Source organism: Elephas maximus, chromosome 2 (assembly GCF_024166365.1).
Source record: "Elephas maximus indicus isolate mEleMax1 chromosome 2, mEleMax1 primary haplotype, whole genome shotgun sequence".
In the NCBI taxonomy this organism is placed as follows: domain Eukaryota; kingdom Metazoa; phylum Chordata; class Mammalia; order Proboscidea; family Elephantidae; genus Elephas; species Elephas maximus.
The window spans coordinates 39,983,885-40,002,920 of record NC_064820.1 but is presented as its reverse complement, the minus strand read 5'-3'; the positions used below and the strand labels follow the sequence as shown (position 1 = coordinate 40,002,920).

Here is a 19,036-nt window from a genome sequence, read left to right as displayed (position 1 = left end):
TCCTTCTTTCTGTATCCCAGCATTCCCCCTCCCTCTGTCCTTTTATGTACGTTTCTTCTTCTTCTTCTTCTTTTTTTTTTTTTTTACCAAATTCTCTATTATTTTTATTTCCAATTATTTTCTACTGTTTCCTTTCAATCACTCATAGCAACTCTACAGGACAGAGCAGAACTGCCCCAGGGGGTTTCCAAAGAGTGGCTGGTGGATTCAAACTCCCGACCTTTTGGTTAGCAACCAAGCTCTTAACCATTGCGCCACCAGGGCTCCTGACACAGGACACTTATGTAGTATTTCATGCGGAGATGCATAACCTGAATCTAACCATGAGGAAATGGACAAACCCAAAGTGAGAAATGTTCTGTTTAAAAAAAAATCTCCATGACATAAAAGACAACATAAGGAAATTGTTCTAAAGTAAAAGAGGCTAAAGAGACAAGTAAACACAATACACAATGCTAGACTGAATGCTGTACGGGAAGGGGTAAATGCCATAAAGGACGTTAATAAAGGATCAACTGACAAAATTGGAACATGGGCAGTAAAAAGTATCAGTATTAAAAATTTCCAGAATTTGATGGCTGTACTGTGTGCATGTAAGAACGTGTAAGACAATGTGTTTATTCTCAGGAAATACATACTGAAGTCTTTAGAGGTAAAGGAGCATTGTATATGTAACTTATACTCTCAAATTAACTAGGAAACAAAAAAAACACTGTGTATGTGTAGAGAGAAAGCATGTGCAAATGAGCAAAACAGGTGAATCACATGCCCCAGATACTATTCTTAACAACTTTTCTCTATGTTTGACACTTTCAAATAATAAAAAAAGAGAAGATCCCCTTCATTGTTGCCTTTTGTTTTCTTACTTCTCATTTCTCTGTCTCTACTAGGCTGCCACTTCTCTGCCACTTTTGTGTCTCCCCCTTGGGGTTATAAGGTGATAACATTTATGACTTCCATGTCCCCTTTATCCTCCTTTGATCTTCTTTCTTCCTTATTGCATGTGTTTTGTTTCCTTCTTCCTTGCTAATTCCACTCTCACGTTCTCTGATATTCCCTCCCCCACTTTTTAATACTTCTCTCTTTGTCACTATTCACTCAAAATAAAGTCCTTCCACTTCAGCAAATATACTCTAGGCAGGACAAGGTTGAAGTCCCGAGGCTGGCATCCTCAGCCTACCTGGGAGAGTTTATGGCTGGCAGTGGGTCTGAAAGCAACAAAGGGAGAGATGATCAGATATGGTCTAGCCTTGCCTGTGTGACTCTCCCTTCTTTGCCAAAACAGGCATGTTTTCTTTCTGGAGACAGCCGACATGTTTGAAAAGCAGCTATTACACAGGAGTACTGGGACGAATGACAATGAGTACAACAGGCTTAACAGCTGGCACAAATCCTTCTTCCTACCCAGGTGGACAGAAATCACCCAACATGACATGTGGGGGTGTGATAAATTGCTGGAAGCAAATTCTTTTTAGGATTTTCAAAGTGCTACACATCACCTCAAAAGAAAAGGAGAGTTCAAAGATATTAAACGTACGCCTTTTCTGTCTTGAAAGATTTGTCACATGCTGGGCAGTAAAGGCCATCATAAAGCTCAGCATCTTCGGCCTCATCACTGTCCTTACCTACAAGAGGGAAACCTATAGTAAGAATCCTGTTTGCTTAGAATACAAATCTAAAGTACATTAAAATGATATATCCTTAGTAACGACTAAAGTTGTACACAGATTATAAACTAAAACTGTGCTATTTCCTTACCAAAAAAACCCATTGCTGCGAAGTCAATTCCTACTCATAGCGGCCTGACAGGACAGAGTAGAACTGCCCCATAGGGTTTCCAAGGAGCAGCTGGTGGATTCGAACTGCCGACTTTTTGGTTAGCAGCTGGGTTCTTAACCGCTGCACCACCAGGGACTCCATTACAAGAAACCAAATAATGATATCAGGATTTAGAAGCAGCGCTGCATTCCAAGGGAAGGCATCCAACTAAATCACTTTATCTTTCAAGTTATCTTGAAACCCTGGTGGCATAGTGGTTAAGTGCTACGGCTGCTAACCAAAAGGTAGGCAGTTTGAATCTGCCAGGCGCTCCTTGGAAACTCCATAGGGCAGTTCTACTCTGTCCTATAGGGTCGATATGAGTCACAATCAACTTGACGGCAGTGGGTTTTTTAAAGTTATTTTCATAAGTCTATGTAGAAGATGATCCAAAAAATCCTCAAAGTGCTGGATATGTGGTAAGTTTAGAAACTCAAATACCACTTTAACAGGTCACCAGGAAGCGAATAGTTTAGCAGAGGTTTTTTTAGTTTAACTCTTGTACAAAATTTGGTTCAAACATGTCTACAACTGTGTTCTACTCTTAAATGCTTAAATAGACTTAATTTACAAGCTTACATCATTATTGTTGTTGTGTGCCCTGAAGTTAATTCTGACTCATGCGACAGAGTAGAACTGCCCTATAGGATTTTCTTGGCTGTAATCTTTAAGGAAGCAGATTGCCAGATCTTTCTCCCGTGAAGCTGTTGGGGGTGGTTTGAACTGCCAACCTGTTGGTTAGCAGCTGAGCACTTAACCATTGTGGCACCATGTAGTAACCTTGAACTAATCAAATAATAAAGAACACTGGATTTCAAATAAAAATGTGGATCTAAAACTGGCCCTACATTCTCAGGCATATCCCATAACTTCTCAGAGTCTCAATTTCTGCCTCAGTAAAATGGAGATAATTCCATGATCAAATCGACATTTAAGGTTATTGTGTGAGGATCAAACAAGATTTTGTACTTGAAAGCACTTTATAAATTACGAAATTCTACATAATTATGCTACCACACATTCATAGAGTGCTTTGTAATTTTTTTTTTTTGTAATTTTTAAAGCACTTCCACATGAACTACACTTCTGATTCACTAATAAAACACCTAACTTCCTAATCATTTTTAATAAATAGAAGTTTGTCATTTTATCATCTGGGCTGTTTGTCTGAAAAACCACATTTGTAGATAAGGTACAATTAATAGAGGATGTTTGGATCATTCAGTTTTACTCCTAAAGGACCAAAGACAGTGGGGAAAATCAAGTACACAGTTATTCTCAACAATCCTCATTCTCACCTTTTAAGGTGGTCAAATGCCTTCACTCTAACAATAGAGGCAGAGACAAGAAACATTTCAGTAAACAAAGAGGAGTGCCTCCACAGTCGGACCTGAGAGGAAGAATTTACATATACGACACAGACTCCTGCAAAATATCAGCTTTTCTGGAAATAGCAGCTATTGAAACTTGACCTGCAGCTTAATTGCTTGTTCTTTAATAACTAGTCAATCACACTTGTCAATATGTCCACCTGTCCATATACTTACACAGCCAGAAGCACAAATCATTTAGAACATGGTCTGAAAAGAGCTGTTATTCAAACTACTCGAACTGGACTCTTTCAACAGACCACTTTTGTTTGGCTCATAAAGTCTTGTTTTTAATTTGAATTACTTGCCGTGTTTAAAAAGTAAGAGATATCACATAAAAATCCAGATTTAAAAACAAGAGCAAACTCAGACAACACTGGCCCACGCTCCAAGGCTCTGCAGGTTTTCCTATTTGCTCACCCATTCCCTATAGTCTTGCACCTGGGCCCCTCCACTGGCACCAGGAGGCACCTGAGTGCACAAGCCCTGCCCACAAATATATTTATTGTCTAATATTTCTCAATGAACGGAGAAGGAGTTACCATCCTGCCCGACTCTGGGCTCTTGTTCCTCCACTTCATCTTCATCTGATCCATCTCCAAACTCCTTTCCATACTGCGCCTCCATCTCCCTGAGCTCCTTCTCCAAATTGGCCATCGTCATCCAGCTCTGTTCTTTGTACTGCTCTGCCAGCCTAGACACAGAATAGCACAGTCCACTGACTCTGAGAGCCTGTCTCAGCATTGTTTTTAGTTATCTGTTAGGCTTAACTCCATCCCCTAGAAAACGTCTTCCTCCCAAGCTAAAAATGTCTACAAACTGTTAAAACCTATGCTTAGTTAAAACTGGGGCAGAGTCACTTAAATCTGTTACTCTACATGGTTCATTTTAACTGCTCTACTAGATAACAGGCTTTGAAACACAGAACTCTTCAGCAACTTCATTTCAGGTAGTTTTAAGTCATATTTTAAGTGTTAAGTACTAATTTTCAAAACATCCAGGGCAGAGCAGATGGAATTTTTAGAGCGAATAATTTTTTAAAGAATACTATAATCCTCCAGACACAATGCTTTTACAGCAATTCCTAATGACAAAACTTTAAACAAGCTAAAGCTAACTGAATATCTAAGAGTATCAGAACTGACAAAGAGGCAAAAGTAAGGGCACTAGGGTCACATGGGTTGAGTCCAATTCCTCGCTCTGCAGTTTACTAGCTAAGTGATCCTGGGCCTATCCGCCTTGTTTTCAAAAGAACAAGGAGGAGAAAACAGAATGTACTTCGCAAAATCACTGTGAGGAAGGCGCTTAGAATAGGGCCTTGTACAGAGTTAAGAATTTCACTAGCGTCATCATAAAATTCCACAAGTGTCTGCAAAGGATCTTAAGTATAAAGAGCCTCTGAAGCAAAACATCCAACTAAAAATAAAAATTTTTACACAATAGATGAAAAAACACTCTCCAGTGTCAGGATTAAAAAAAAAAAAAATGGATGGAGCGAGGATGATAATGTAACCCAACATGACAACGCACGCGAAGCATCCACCGGTGTTCCACACGAGCTTCCATTCAGAGAAGGATCCGCCCACGTGTTACGTACTTTGCCTGCTTTAGCTTCTGTTGCCGCCTCATCTCTTCGGCTTTCCTTGCCTTCTCTGCGTTCTGCTCTTCCACCAGCTTCCGATGAGCCTGCACTCTTTTATCTCTTTTACGAATGAAAGCCACCAGCTGTCGGACAAGTTCATTCTTCTCTTTCCTTGCTTTGTCTCGAATCTTTCTGTTTTCTTTTTCCATGGCTCGTTTTTCCCAGCGGTTTGAAGCTTGTCGTGTATCATATTCTTCCTTCCAAGCGAAGTTTTTCTGTGTGCAGAAACTCTGCCAATAAGCATAGAAAGGATGGACTACCTAGAGACAAAGAAAATAGGTAAAAATCTATTTTTCAGTCTAGATTTTTTTTTAAAGAAAATCAGCAAATATTAGTGATGCAAAACATCTTCTAGCTTTCTTAATTATTTTTCAAAACAGCACTATTGGTCAATGGCAAAGACAGTCCATTCAAGGCTTTACTTGTATCACTCTTCAGAAAGGATTTGAGGGAAAGAAAAGAACCTTACTGACCAGGTAAATGAACAGGAAAAATTAAGGTGGGGAGGCCACAAAAGAGCTGAGTGCTCCTTCAGGAAGGAAGGCACAGGGAGAGAGGATATCTGAGGATAGGACGAAGAGCTAGAGTCAGTTCTTTTTTTTTTTATTAAAGAAACGGATGGGGAAAACACATACTGATGAATGCTAATCATAAAATGGCAATAATTTTTTTTCTTAACATTTTTCTTGTACCGTATCATAGTCACTCTGAGAGTCTCCAAAAGTTGGGAAATCTTCAACTTCATCCTCTAACACAGATTCTAGTTCTTCCTTTGCAATCATTTCAAAAACATTACGATACACTGTGTAGAAACCCTGGAAAACAGTAACAGAAACACAAATTCCTAATAATTCCATGGTCTAATCACAAGTAAGATTTTAAATGTACTATAAAAAAACTCTGATGTTAAAGAACTACCCCAAACCAAACCAAACCCAATGCCATCGATTCTGACTCATAGCAACCCCATGGGGTTTCTCCCATGGAGCCACTGGTGGTTTCAAACTGCTGACCTTTTGGTTAGCAGTCTATCGCATTAACTACTGCACCACCAGGGCTCCTTTAAAGAACTACAGGATCAAGCATTACCACTGAGATTACATTTAGATTTCAACTGGCTGTTTGTTATATGATGAATTTAAATATGAAGGCAATTTTTTATCTGGGTTTTGAAAATAAATATTGTTTCACTTTCTATAATAGAATAATTTTAAGAGTCCTCTTTGTATTTCAGAGCCTCTCCTACGTGCTTGATAAGAAATTAAGGGTGAGCTCATTTATCTTACCTTTTCATCATCTCCATAACCAGAATAACAGGTAACAGTGAAATAGTGCAGTAAGTCCAAGCTGTCATCTTGATACTCTCCATCAAGCCCACCTTTCAGCAGGGCCTCTCTGTGATTATCGTACCTAAAAATATATATAGTATCATCAGCGAAGGCTTAACAAGCAAGAGTTCAAAAGGACTCTTTACTGTGAAACAGCCGAACTATTATTATAGTGCATTTCAATGTGTCTAAGTTACAACCAAAGCAACTGAAGGAAAACAACGAGAAGAGAATAATCCTTTCAAGAACTGCTAATTCAAACTATGACTGCAACTTCTAATAACCTATATATAGTCATTACACACTACTAGTCCAGATGAAGGAGTCCTGGTGGCACAGTGGTTAAGAGCTCAGCTGCTAAAAAGGTCAGCAGTTTGAATGCATCAGCTGCTCCTTGGAAACCCTATGAGGCAGTTCTAGTCTGTCTTATAGGGCTGCTATGAGTCAGAATCGACTTGACAGCACTTAACAACGATGACAACAGTCCATATGAACGGGGGAATTTAATAGGCCAGAAAATTTCTAGGTCTCTCCCAAAAAGGTAGTTGTATCTCCAAAGGAAAGAAACATCACTGAGTAAGACAGTGCTGGACATAATATGGTCCACGGACTTGTAACCTGGGAATTTACAAGCATACACTGGAATAAAACTTCATACATTTATATGAACTTAATCTACCGAATTGTAAACACAGAGAACTGATAAACTAGAACAAGGATAAAATAAAAGGCTGATTTGTTTTACAAACTCTGAACTTGTCATTTTTTGGTGCTTCACAGGTAAAGCCGATGCTGTGCTTACTACCTTCATTACGAACTACAAACATACAAATAACAGTTTCCATCTCGTGCCAAGCACTGTGCTAGGTGCTTATACACACATTATCTCATTACTCCTCATAATAACCCTAATAAAGTAGATATTACCCGATGTGGTAGGTCAAATATCAAATAGGAGCTCAGAGATATTAAATAACTTGTTGTCGATAATCATAAAGCCAGTAAAGCCAAAATTCAAAAGCAGGTCTCTTGCACTGGGAAGATTATGTTCTTAGCTACTACTTGTTGTTGTGCGCTACCGAGTCTATTCCAGCTCACAGCAACTCAACATGACAGAGTAGAACTGCCCCATAGGGTTTCCAAGGAGCGGCTGGCGGATTTGAATCACCAACCTTTTGGTTAGCAGCCTGAATTCCTAACCACTGCTCCACCAGGGCTCCTCTTAGCTACTAGCATTCGGATAAGAGAATTAATAGGCAGGAGCTTCAAGACAAGGAAATCCTTGGAACAGGCAAACAACCTAAGATCCAGAAAAGAGGCCAAAGGAAGTCAGGAAAGACTTTCAAAGTTCTGGAAAGATGATAAAAGCATTTCTAAGGCTAGATCTTCAGATTCACTAGGTAGAGAAAAGTTTACGATCCTCTGTCTGATTTTCCTAGGAAAGACAATTTTCTTTACAGCTTTTCTCTCCTGACAGCCAGCTTTGCTGTACTGTTTAACACATGGAACCTGTATAGTAGCACTAACCGCCCACTACTCTTTGCAGCAGCAGGATCTTGCATGCTCATGTCAGGGCTTAAAACCTATTCCTTTGTAATAAAAAGCTAACCAAGGAGCTGAAAACTTGAAACTTCATTCACAGAGATTCTTGTTTGGAAATGGTATTCATTTGCCAGATTATCGTTAGTAAAGTATTTGTCACTGATGTAGAAGCTTAACTCATACAAAGTAGCTCTATGGAAAATATTACAATTCTTGTATTAAAACACTGTACTTGTTTCAAAGGACAAGTCAACATTCCTCTTGTCTGATAACCAGTAATTTGTCATACACTCATTTGATGGGAAGTCACTTTAAGTACGAAAATCAAAGCTATGTAACACTGCCAAACTTTCAGGGCCTGTTCTTCACTGATGAAATCAGATAGTTGGAAGAATCATCTCTAAGCTTCCTTCCTACTCAACTATGAGATTTTATATAACGAATAGTAGATGACAGATGCTTCCAAACACACCCAAGACCATTTAATGTACTACCATTTTTAAAAACCTTATATTGACAATTCCTCCCAACAAAATAAAGTAGGATAGAAAGAATAGCGTGATGCTCACCATGCTCTTTCCTGAGGGTCACTCAACACATCATATGCTGCTTGGATTAATTTAAATTGCTCAGCTGCTTCAGCAGCATTATCTGGATTTTTATCTGCCAAAATAAAGTCACAGAAATTTAGTCATCAAAAAGGTACAGGACAGGATCTATCAAGGACCTCTTCCATTACAAGTGCCATAAGGAGATCAGGAGTGTACCAAACAAAAACAACTCAGGAAAAGCCAAGGGACCCCAGGTGGTAGCTGAGAATCAGGATAGATTACAAGCATCTACTTGAGTAGAAGAAATTTCAGGCTTTCCCCTAAGCCTTGGTACACCACTGAGCACCCAACTGAGACATCTACAAATGGCAAACCCTGATTAATATATACTTTATTTTTAAAAAGAAGAAAAAATATTGTCAGTTATGGAAAGAAATATTTACTAAGTATTAAATTATGTGTAGTGCTCATATTACCTTTAAGCTTTTCTATCAATGTATATTAAAATAAACTTCATAAAGTTTAAAAAACATTAAAAAACCCGTTGCCGTTGAGTCAGTTCTGACTCATAGCTACCCTATAGAACACAGTAGAACTGCTCTATAGGGTTTCCAAGGAGCAGCTGGTGGATTCAAACTGCCTACCTTTTTGGTTAGCAGCCAAGCTCTTAACCACTGCATGACCAGGCTTCCCCTCGTTGTGCTTTCTTAACCATAGAATTCAGAAAACATCTTAGCCTCAGTGTGGTAGTGAGCTTCAAAGATGGCCCCCAATGAATACCACCTCCTGGTATTCACATCTTTGTGTAGTCCTCACCCACATTACTAGGGTTGGTCGGTGTGGCCAACAGTGGAAGGCGGAAGTGATGGTATGCTATGTTCAAGATAGACCACCGTTTCCATCTTGGGTGCCCCCTCATCCTGTCCTTCTCTATCTCTCTCTGCTTGCTCTGGGAGAAGGCAGCTGCCATATCATAGGGATTCACTGGTAGCCAAAGGAAAAATCCACGGGGAGAAGAATGGAGGTCTCTGGCTCACAGCCAGCAAGGAGCAGCTAGCAACCACGTGAGTGAGCCTGAAAGCAGAGTTGCTGACGCAGTCAAGCCTGTGATAACTGCAGCCCCAGCTGACAACTTGATACAGCCTCATGAGAAACCCTGAGCAAAAGCCACCCAGCTAAACTGTTCTCAGATTCTGATCCTCAGAACCTGTGTGAGAGTCTATATAATGAACATGTTTGCTATTTTTATTGCTTGTTGCTTTAAGCTCTAAGCTTTTGGGGCAGTTTGTTATATAGCAGTAAGTAACTAATATACTTGGTAACTGAAATATTTTGACTCTACTATGGAGCACACCAAAGTTCAAGCTGCACTCAAAATTTGTCTTCTAAGAGGTTAGAAGAGAGTATGAAGGCAGAAACGTATTCTCTACAAATGGTCTTACAAACTTAACACAAGGCCTTCGAGGGCATCCTGCTACCTTTTCTTAGATACCCTCACACTGGTCCTAAGACCTTCAGCTGGGCTTCTGCTCCACAACTAACACTGACAGTACTTTTGCAATTGCTGCAATTTGCCACAGCTCTTTTTGCTAAGATGCTTCAACACAAAAAGCTTTAGCTGCTATTTCAGACTCGTGGTCCTTTGGAATTGAAAGAAGTCTCCCACTGAGTTAGAAAAAAAAATAAAAATACCTGTATATCAGAATACAATGCGAGTCTAATTCTCCTTCCACGTGGTGGCCCATGTGAAGACAGCCAAGGTGTCATTGCCTACGGTGTCTTCTCTGGACTAAACTCTCCAGGTTCTTACGGCACGCCTACTCCCCTGATGACACTTGGAATGAAAGCCTATGCATCAAATACGGTCTGCCAGGCATAAGTAACCACCAAGGAGCCATTTATTGCTTCCTTTTCTGAGAACACTACATTTTTAATCATTATAGCTAATTACATCAGCTCTTTTAGCAGCAACACCACATTAAATCATGCTTACAACAAAGTTTTAAGTATTTTCCACATTAATTTCTGACAAGCCAATTGACACCTGTACAATGGTAATGTGTTTGTTTTTAAACTGAAATGTAAGACTTAGTAATCTGTTCTGTGACAGATCACCTAACACCCTGTCCCCTTTTCTCTTATAGCCTTTACTGTGGAGGCTGGAAAAGCTAAAGTATTTGTTTACCCAACGTCCCTTGCTGCTAGAAACAGGCACATACACAGTTCTGACCAATTGAGATAGAAGCAGACATCTACTGGTTTATTTTCTTCCTCCTTCCTCTTTATTCTTGTCTTGTACATAGACATACAGGCTGGAACTTCAGCAGCAATCTTGAGATCATGAGGGAACAGCCAAGAGATTCACAGTGACCTGGAACCTGAAAATGCTGAGCCACTTAACGCCAACAGGCAGCTACCTCCAAGCCTTCTTGTTGGTGAGAAAAATAAACTGTTTATTTAAAAAATTCTGTTATTCCCAACTAAGACTATCAAATTCCACCTTCTTGTTGTGACCCTGGAAACCATGGTGGTATAGTGGTTAAGAGTCTGGCTGCTAACCAAAAGATCAGCAGTTTGAATCCACCAGGCGCTCCTTGGAAACCCTACAGGGCAGTTCTACTCCATCCTATAGCGTGGCTATGAGTTGGAATCCACTGGACGGCAATAGCTGTGACCTTGTTGCAATCACTTCTAGGTAGTACTGGATACCCAGTACCCGCTGCAATTATTTTTTTAATTATTACTCTATGACAGATGTGGATATGATTCCTCGTTTTTCACAGAACCCAGTTTTGTTTAGGGTGGCTATGTACCCTATTAAAAAACATTCATCTTCCCAGAAGTTGAGGTAATTAGGTGACCCAGTTCTAGCCAATCAGATGTAAGTACAAGCCTACTAAGTGAAGCATCCAGGAAAGGCACAGCTTTCCTGATGAAGAGATGGGCTTGGGTAGCACTCACCTTGTGCCCTTATCTGCCCCTTTCGTCCTGCCCAGAGCCAGGGCATGACGCCTGCAGGTGAAGTCATCTCTCAATTATGAGGATGGTGGCAGAGACTGCGAGTTCACCCCCAATATCCACTATTCCCTTCTTCCAATGAGAACTAAACCCTGGTTTCATGGTGAGCATCTGGTCCCCATTTCCTAGCCTCCCTTGAGGTTTAGGTGCAACCACGTGACTAAGTGCTGGTCAGTAAAATCTGCAGTATTCTATGGCAGCTTTTAAGACTTTTTTTTTAAAAGTCAACTAGTCCACACTCTCTTCCCCTCCTCATCTTTTTCTTCATTCTGCTGCCCAGGAGCCCTAGTTGCCACCTTGAACCATGAGGAAGGGTCCCATATGAGAGTTGCTGGCAGAGGCTCCAGGACTTCATGGAGGAGAAATGCTATACTAGGCCTTGCCTGCCTATCTCTGGACCAATACATAAAAGACCAATAAACTTCTATCACTGATGCTTAATTGCTTATGCTCCATGCAAGGACTCAAGCCATATTAGGTTAATATACCAGGATGTAAGAAAGGGACCCAGGTCTTTGATGGCTTCATCAAGCACCTGAAGCCATCAGGATGGGCCAACCCAGATTTATTATATGAGAAAAATAAAACCATTAGATGTTGCCACTATGGTCAGTTTCCTGTTGCATGCACAATCCTCATACCCACCCCATCAAGGTGAGAATCTAGCTAAAAATGATCAGCATGTCTTTGTCTTCATCAAATCATTAATAAATAAGTTCAAGAGGATAAAGGCAAGGAAAAGCCCTGTGACATTCTGGTATTTTCTGACATTCATCAAATACACTTCAACAGCCACCAAACACACCTCAAGTAGGGCTGTTCAACAACTACAGCACCATCAACCTACCCAGCCTCCACTTCTTTTCTTGCCTCCTAGAACAAGAGGAGAAACTATTTTTTTTTTTTTTAGAACAAGAGGAGAAACTATTAAGTCCAAATCAAATGACCTAGAAATAGAATGGTTGAAAAGCCAGCAACTGAATCCTACTACATAAAAGAAAAAAGGTGACTTTCAGGATTTTCTTTTTCCTTTTAATTAGTACTATACCTTGTCCTGTCTCTTCTCACTCCCTTTTTTCCTCCCTAAAAGAAGTCTGGAGAAAGTTAAAGGTTTAAGCACATAAAACCCATCAATGAACCCTCTGACAGCAAAGTCTAATCTTTTACTGGAGCTTCTTTCTTAAATATTTTTTCAATCTGTCGTACTACTTTGTATTTCACTTAAATAACTAGTTGACCTGACCATAACATTGAACTGCAATCTAAAAGCATATGACTATGTTCTGTTGGGTTGTGTGCCGTCCAGTCAATTTCGACTCACAGCAACCCTACAGGACAGAGTAGAGCAGTCCCATAGAGTTTCGTAGGCTCTAAATCTTTGCGGGTGCAGATCACCAAGTCTTTTCTCACACAGAGCGACTGGTGGGCTCAAATCGCCCACCTTTCAGTTAGCAGCCCAGCGCTTAACCACTGAGACATGAGGGCTCCCATAATAAGTCAAAAAGCAATAATAAAAAAATTTAAAGTCCACATTCACTATTAGCTAAATATAAAAGTCACAGGTATTGCAAATCCAGTCATTAAAGTCTAAAAGGCATCCTCGCACTATTTTTCATGATTTTCTTTTGACACACTCTTGAGCTCCTTCCTAAACCTTTCTACTGTGCCTTCCAGAACATTTCATGAATTGTGCCTTTTAACCCCTGGTCTCTCTGGAGGCAGCTCCTTTCTGCCACAGTACTCCTAGTGCAGGATCTGGTGGTGGAGCTGGCACCCTCCTGGTCACTGATCCTTGAGTCACCAACCAGTTGAAACTAGCATTCTTTTCAGATGTAGATCACTGGGCCAAACCACCTTCTGCCCCCACCCCTCACAGTCTACTGACCTCCTTACTCACTGAAGATTTTGGTACTTGGCTCACAGTTTCCACCCCAGGTCCTATTCTCATTTTAGGTGACTTCAACATTCCCTGACCTCCTAATCCCCCTGCCTCCAGACTTTAGTCTTGCCCACCCCTCCAATCCATTTTCTGGACTACAGCCAACTAAAAAAAAAACCCATTGCCACTGAGTTGACTCCAAATCATAGCGACCCTATAGGGTGAAGTAGAACTGCCCCATAGGGTTTCCAAGGAGCAACTGGTGGATTTGAACTGCAGACTTTTTGGTTAGCAGCCAAACACTTAACCACTGGGATCCTTGAAAAACACAAATCTACCACCTCCCTTGTTTGCAACTCAATAGCTTCCCAACGTCCTTAAGGAATGACCTAACTTGGCTTACCACAGTCTTCAGGATCTGGGCCGGTTTCCTCCACAGAATCACTTCTTTCCGTTTCCTGGTCTCTGCTATGCTTTCTCTGCCTCCCTCTACCAGTACTGCCTGCATTCACTTTAGGCCTCATCTGAGATGTCACTTTTTCAGGTATGCATTTCCTGGACTGACGTCCTCACCCATCCCACCCCTACATAAACTCGGTTCAGATTACGTGCATGTACTCATTTGTGTGTGTGTGTCCGACTTAGAGCAACCCCATGTGACAAAGTAGAACTTCCCCACAGGGTTTCCTAGGCTGTAATTTTTAAAGAAGATCGCCAGGACTGGTGGGCTCGAACTGCCGACCTACTACTGTTTAGCAACTGAACGCTTAACCACTGCACCACCAGGAATCCTTACGTGCTGATTTAGGAAAAAGAACCTATTGCCATCGAGTTGATTCCAACTCATGGCAACCCTATCAGATGGAGCAGAACTGCCCCAAGGGGTTTCCAAGGAGCGGCTGGTAGATTCAACCTGCTGACTTTTGATAGGCAGCTGTAGCTTTCAACCACTGCACATTAGTGCCCTGTATTTCCTTCATACAGCCCTCATCTCACTGGACTGAAACTGCCTGCTTTCCTATCTGTGTCTCCCCACAGACAGTACGCGCCATCAGAGCAGGGACCAGTCCTGCCTTGTTCACACGGTAAAGTTCTCAATGAATCTTCATCAAATGAATTACTGAACGCATTCACAATGCTCTGGCCTGCCGTTCACAAGGAGTCCTCTCCCTGGGCAATACTGTTGACTCTGCTGGAAAGTACTCTCAGTTCCTCAAAAAATAAATAAAGGTAATTTTTCTCTCTCTCTTTTTTTAACACCCTAAAAACAGGCAGTCTTGGAGGAACCCCGGAAGATGTGGCCCTGGGACTCTCTGTTAACCCAGAACTAAAACTATTCCTGAAGCCAACTCTTCAGACAAAAATTAGACTGGACTATAAGATATAAAATGATATATAAGATATAAAATGATACTGGTGAGGAGTGTGCTTCTTAGTTCAAGTAGATAAAAAAAAAAAAAAAAAAGGTAGATACACGAGACTAAATGGGCAGCTCCTGCCCGGAGGTGAGATGAGAAGGCAGACAAGGACAGGAGCTGGTTGAATGGACACAGAAAATCTGGGGTAGAAAGGAGGAGTGTGCTGTCACATTTCAGAGAGCGCAGCTAGGGTCGCATAACAATGTGTGTTTAAGTTTTTGTATGAGAGACTAACTTGAACTGTAATCTTTCGCTTAAAGCACAATAAAAAATTAATTAAAAACAAAAAAACTATTAGAAAAAAAAAAGCGGTCTTTCTGTTTAAGGTACAAATTATTCTTACAGGCAAAGCCCATGTCTTAACTCCAGGATCCAGATGTAGCACACCCTGTATATAGAATGAAATTAAATATTTGTTGAATGGTAGAATTAACTAAAGAATAAATCACCAAAGCATGTCAAAATCATGCATCTCCTGAGAAAATATTTCTCTCTCAATTATATAAACCAAAAGATATTTAGGATGCTGTGAAATTACTATGCTATTCAGAAGAAACACATTCTGTTCCTAACAGCCCAATGTGGTTTCAAAGTAATTAACTAATACTTGAGTAACATGGGGCCCTTGTGGCACAGCAGTTAAGAGCTACGACTGCTAAATAAACGGTCAGCAGCTCAAATCCACCAGCTGTTCCTCGGAAATCCTATGGGGCGGTTCCGCTCTGTCCTTTAGGGTCACTATGAGTCATGGATTGAACCGTGTCCCCAAAAAAATATGTATCAACTTGGTTAGGTCGTGATTCCCAGTATTGTGTGGTTATCCTCCATTTTGTGATTGTGATTTTGTTGAGAGGATTAGGGTGGGATCGTAACACCACCCTTACTCAGGTAACCTCCCTGATCCAAGGTAAAAGGAGTTTCCCTGGGCTGTGACCTGCACCACCTTTTCTCTCTCGAGATAAAAGGAAAGGGAAGCAAGCAGAGAGTTGGCGACCTCATACCACCAAGAAAGCAGCAACAGGAGCAGAGTGTGTCCTTTGGACACGGGTTCCCTGCGCCTGATAAGCTCCTCGACCAGGGGAAGATTGAGGACAAGGACCTTCCTCCAGACCCAACAGAGAAAGAAATCCTTCCCCTGGAGCCAACACCCTGAATTTGGACTTGTAACCTACTAGACTGTGAGAAAATAAATTTCTCTTTGTTAAAGCCACCCACATTTGGTATTTCTGTTATGGCAACACTAGATGACTAAAACAATGGCAATGGGTTTTTTTTTTTTTTTTTAACTAACATTTTCATACTTTTTCCTTTCTTCTTTGCACTAATTTCCAATTAACCACCAAATCTGGTGGTTAATTTCCTTTGCAACATCTCTTCCATGTGGCCTGTTATGGATTGAATTGTGTCCTCCCAAAAAGTGTGTGTCAAGCTGGCTAGTCCATGATTGCCAGTGCTGTGTGGTTCTCCACCATTTTGTCATCTGATGTGATTGTCCTATGTGTTGAAAATCCTACCTGTATGATGTTAATAAGGTGGGAATCAGTGGCACTTACATTAATGGGCAGAACTCAATCTACAAAATCAGGTTGTGTTTTAAGTCAATCTCTTTTGAGACATAAAGCAGAGAAGCAAGAGAAGAGACAAAGGGACCTCATACCAGCAAGAAAGCAGTGCCAGGAGCAGAGTGCGTCCTTAGGACCTGGGATACCTGTGCCTGAGAAGCTCCTAGATGAAGGGAAGATCGATGACAAGGACCTTCCTCCAGAGCTGACAAAGAGAGAGAGAAAGAGGGGGAGACCCTTCCCCCTGGAACTGGCACCCTGAATACAGACTTCTAGCCTGCTAGGCTGAGAATAAATTTCTCTTTCCACTTGTGCTATTTCTGTTATAGCAGCAGCAAATAACTAAGACAGGGCCTTTTCTCTCCCACTGACCCTGAGTCTGGCTTGGGCCTTTACTTGCCCACTGTGGACTCCTGGACTCCCTGCCTTCCGTCTCCATCCCTCTTCAATTCACTCAGTTCCTCCTGTCACCTCAAACATCTCAGTAAAAACCATCCACAATTCTCCATCACTGCAAAAACAAACGTCACTGTCCTCAGCCTAACATTTAAAGCCCTCCAAAATCTAATTCCGAACAACTCTTCAAAACATTTTAAATCATCAAAATTACATATGCAAATGGTTACAAGAATTAATCATCTCCCTCACCTCTTCCCACCCAGACAGGCAAAGAATTCCTAACTTCCTCATAATTCCTAACTCAGTTTCTTGAGCAAATTACCTCCATTTCAGGGTGTTGGACATTATTTTTGGGTTTACTAATTTTGGATGTATCTACTGACTTCCTGCCATGATTGAGATTTAGCTCAGTTATCTCTTCCCCTCCAATATATTTATATCATATTTTTTTAGTTCTTCTGTTAGGACTCATTCTAACTCTAAGTAGCAGGCTTATTCCTTCATTTTCTTGATCCATCAACTACAGGCATTACCTTCTGACGTTGGGTCCTCTGCTCTTCCCTTTAGCTCTTCTCCTAAGCCATATTTTCACTCTGCCTTTAGTCGAAGTGTGCCTTAGACCATCTTTGTCCACTAGTGTGCTCTTCCCCAAAGAGCCCTGGTGGCACAGGGGTTAAGTGCTCAGCTGCTAACTGAAAGGTTGGTAGTTCGAAGCCCCCAGCTGCTCTGAGGGAGAAAGTTGTGGCAGTCTGCTTCCCTACTAGTCTCTCAGTACAGTGATCACTCCCATGAATTATCGGGGCATGTATTAATTCATCTATTAATCCAACCACCAACTAAGCACGTTGTGCTATTTTGTTTGCATTAGCATTTAACTTTTCATGTATTTTCCCAACAAGACTCTGAGGTCCCCACCTTTGCATTTCAGAAACCACACAGGTACAATGCAGTGACTTGCATAAACTGGAAACTCCATAAACGTGTTTACTGATGAAGACTAATAATAAAGCCTCTGATTAGAAACCTCAAAGCAACTGAGATTGAACTACTGTCTTCGTTCCTCAGGCTGAAAGATCAGGTTACTTAATAAAAGTCACACAGGTCGGAACTACAACCAATAAAACATCCAAAGGAAGCATACTTCCCAGTAAACATAGAAACTAGGGAAGCCACAGAATGAAAACAATCCGCAGCATCATCTTCAAAGTAAAATACAGGTTCTGCTTAAACAGCTGGCTAAAAAAAAAAAATGCATACCTAGCTAAAAGACATTTTACTAGCTTTCCGTGTCTTAATTTCAATAAGAAAAGAGCCTTAAGTTACACTGTGGTAGTTGGGATTCCAAGAAGTTACAGGAGGCAGAGGGGAAAGCCCCGGGAAGCTGAGGGGCAGGTGACCAAAGCCAGAAGAGACAAGCCGGCGAGGCTGAGTTCAAAGAGCTCGCGGCTCCTCCCTCGCTGGGGTCCGCAATGGGGTGGGAGGAGCAGGCGAAGTCGCCAGAATGCCGCCTTTCCCAATAAAGTGGCAATGCGAGGGCCGCCTGGAAAGTGCTGGGGTGCTCGGCGCTTCAAGGAAGCCTGGGGGGTGAGAGGCTGCGTCCACGAGGGACGGAGGGCGCCCACCCAGAGAAGGGCTGCGCAGGGCCACCTGGCCGGGGCTGTGGGGCCCGGGCACGGCTTCCAGGGCGAGGGAGGTTACAGGGCGGCCAGCCGGAGGCGCAGCCGGGGTGCCAGAGTCATCCGAGGGGTGACAGGGAGAAAGGTCGTGGAGGCCGGGGCTTTCTCAGGGGCCGCGGCGGTCACGAAGTAGTTACCCGGGTGCCACTTCAGGGCCAGCTTCCGATAGGCCTTCTTGAGCTCCTCCTCGCTGGCGTCGCGCGGCACCCCCAGCGCCTCGTAGTGACACTTCATGGCCCGGCCGGGCGGGGGGCTGCGGCTGGGGCCGGGGCTCGGGGCGGCGCCGGGGCCAGAATCCGGGCCAAAGCGACGGCGGCGGCGCTGGCGGGCTTCCCCTCCGGCGGGAGCCGAGGCCCCGCACCGGGCCAGCCAGCGAGCGCGGCGGCGGCGGCGGCAGCGGCGCGGAGCGGCGGCGGCGCGCGGCGGCGGCGGCGGGCGGCGCGGGCTGCGGCGCGCGGGCGCGCGGGGGGGGCGGTGCCGGCGGCTCCGCATGGGCGGGGGCGGGCTCGGACTGGGAGTGGGCCGCGCGGGAGCGAGGCGGAGCCGGGGCGGGGCCTCGGCGGCCGGGAGGCGGGGCCGCGGCGCGCGGGCATTGTGAGGGGCGCTGACGGGGCGGTGGGGAGGGGCGCCGAGTGGGCGGCCGGCCGGAGGGCTGACGGGGCATCGAGGCAGATGCGGTTGGGAGAGAGTTCTGGATAACATCCTGTTGGTGTTCTGGCTATGTTTTCACAATTGAGTCCCGTTCTTTTAGATGAGGCTCGAAGCAGTCAAGGGGGTTTGTTCAAGCCTCCTCAGATTAATACCTGGGGGGATTCGGTTGGACTAAACACCAG

General features: G+C 42.8%; 1 protein-coding gene across 2 annotated transcripts in view; it reads right to left on the bottom strand.

The window, feature by feature from the left end:
• Positions 1 to 18,590, bottom strand: part of DNAJC21 (DnaJ heat shock protein family (Hsp40) member C21) — a 28,930-nt gene extending 10,340 nt beyond the window's left edge. For both annotated transcript variants that reach the window (XM_049862108.1, XM_049862104.1), the window contains exons 1-7: positions 18,341 to 18,590; positions 8,270 to 8,363; positions 6,117 to 6,240; positions 5,523 to 5,645; positions 4,786 to 5,090; positions 3,731 to 3,882; positions 1,538 to 1,625 (exon numbers count right to left, since the gene is read on the bottom strand). In XM_049862108.1, the coding sequence (XP_049718065.1) occupies positions 1,538 to 1,625; positions 3,731 to 3,882; positions 4,786 to 5,090; positions 5,523 to 5,645; positions 6,117 to 6,240; positions 8,270 to 8,363; positions 18,341 to 18,437 (983 nt within the window). In that variant the 5' untranslated portion in view covers positions 18,438 to 18,590. The remainder of the gene's footprint in view (positions 1 to 1,537; positions 1,626 to 3,730; positions 3,883 to 4,785; positions 5,091 to 5,522; positions 5,646 to 6,116; positions 6,241 to 8,269; positions 8,364 to 18,340) is intronic.
• Between the last annotated feature and the right edge of the window lie 446 nt (positions 18,591 to 19,036).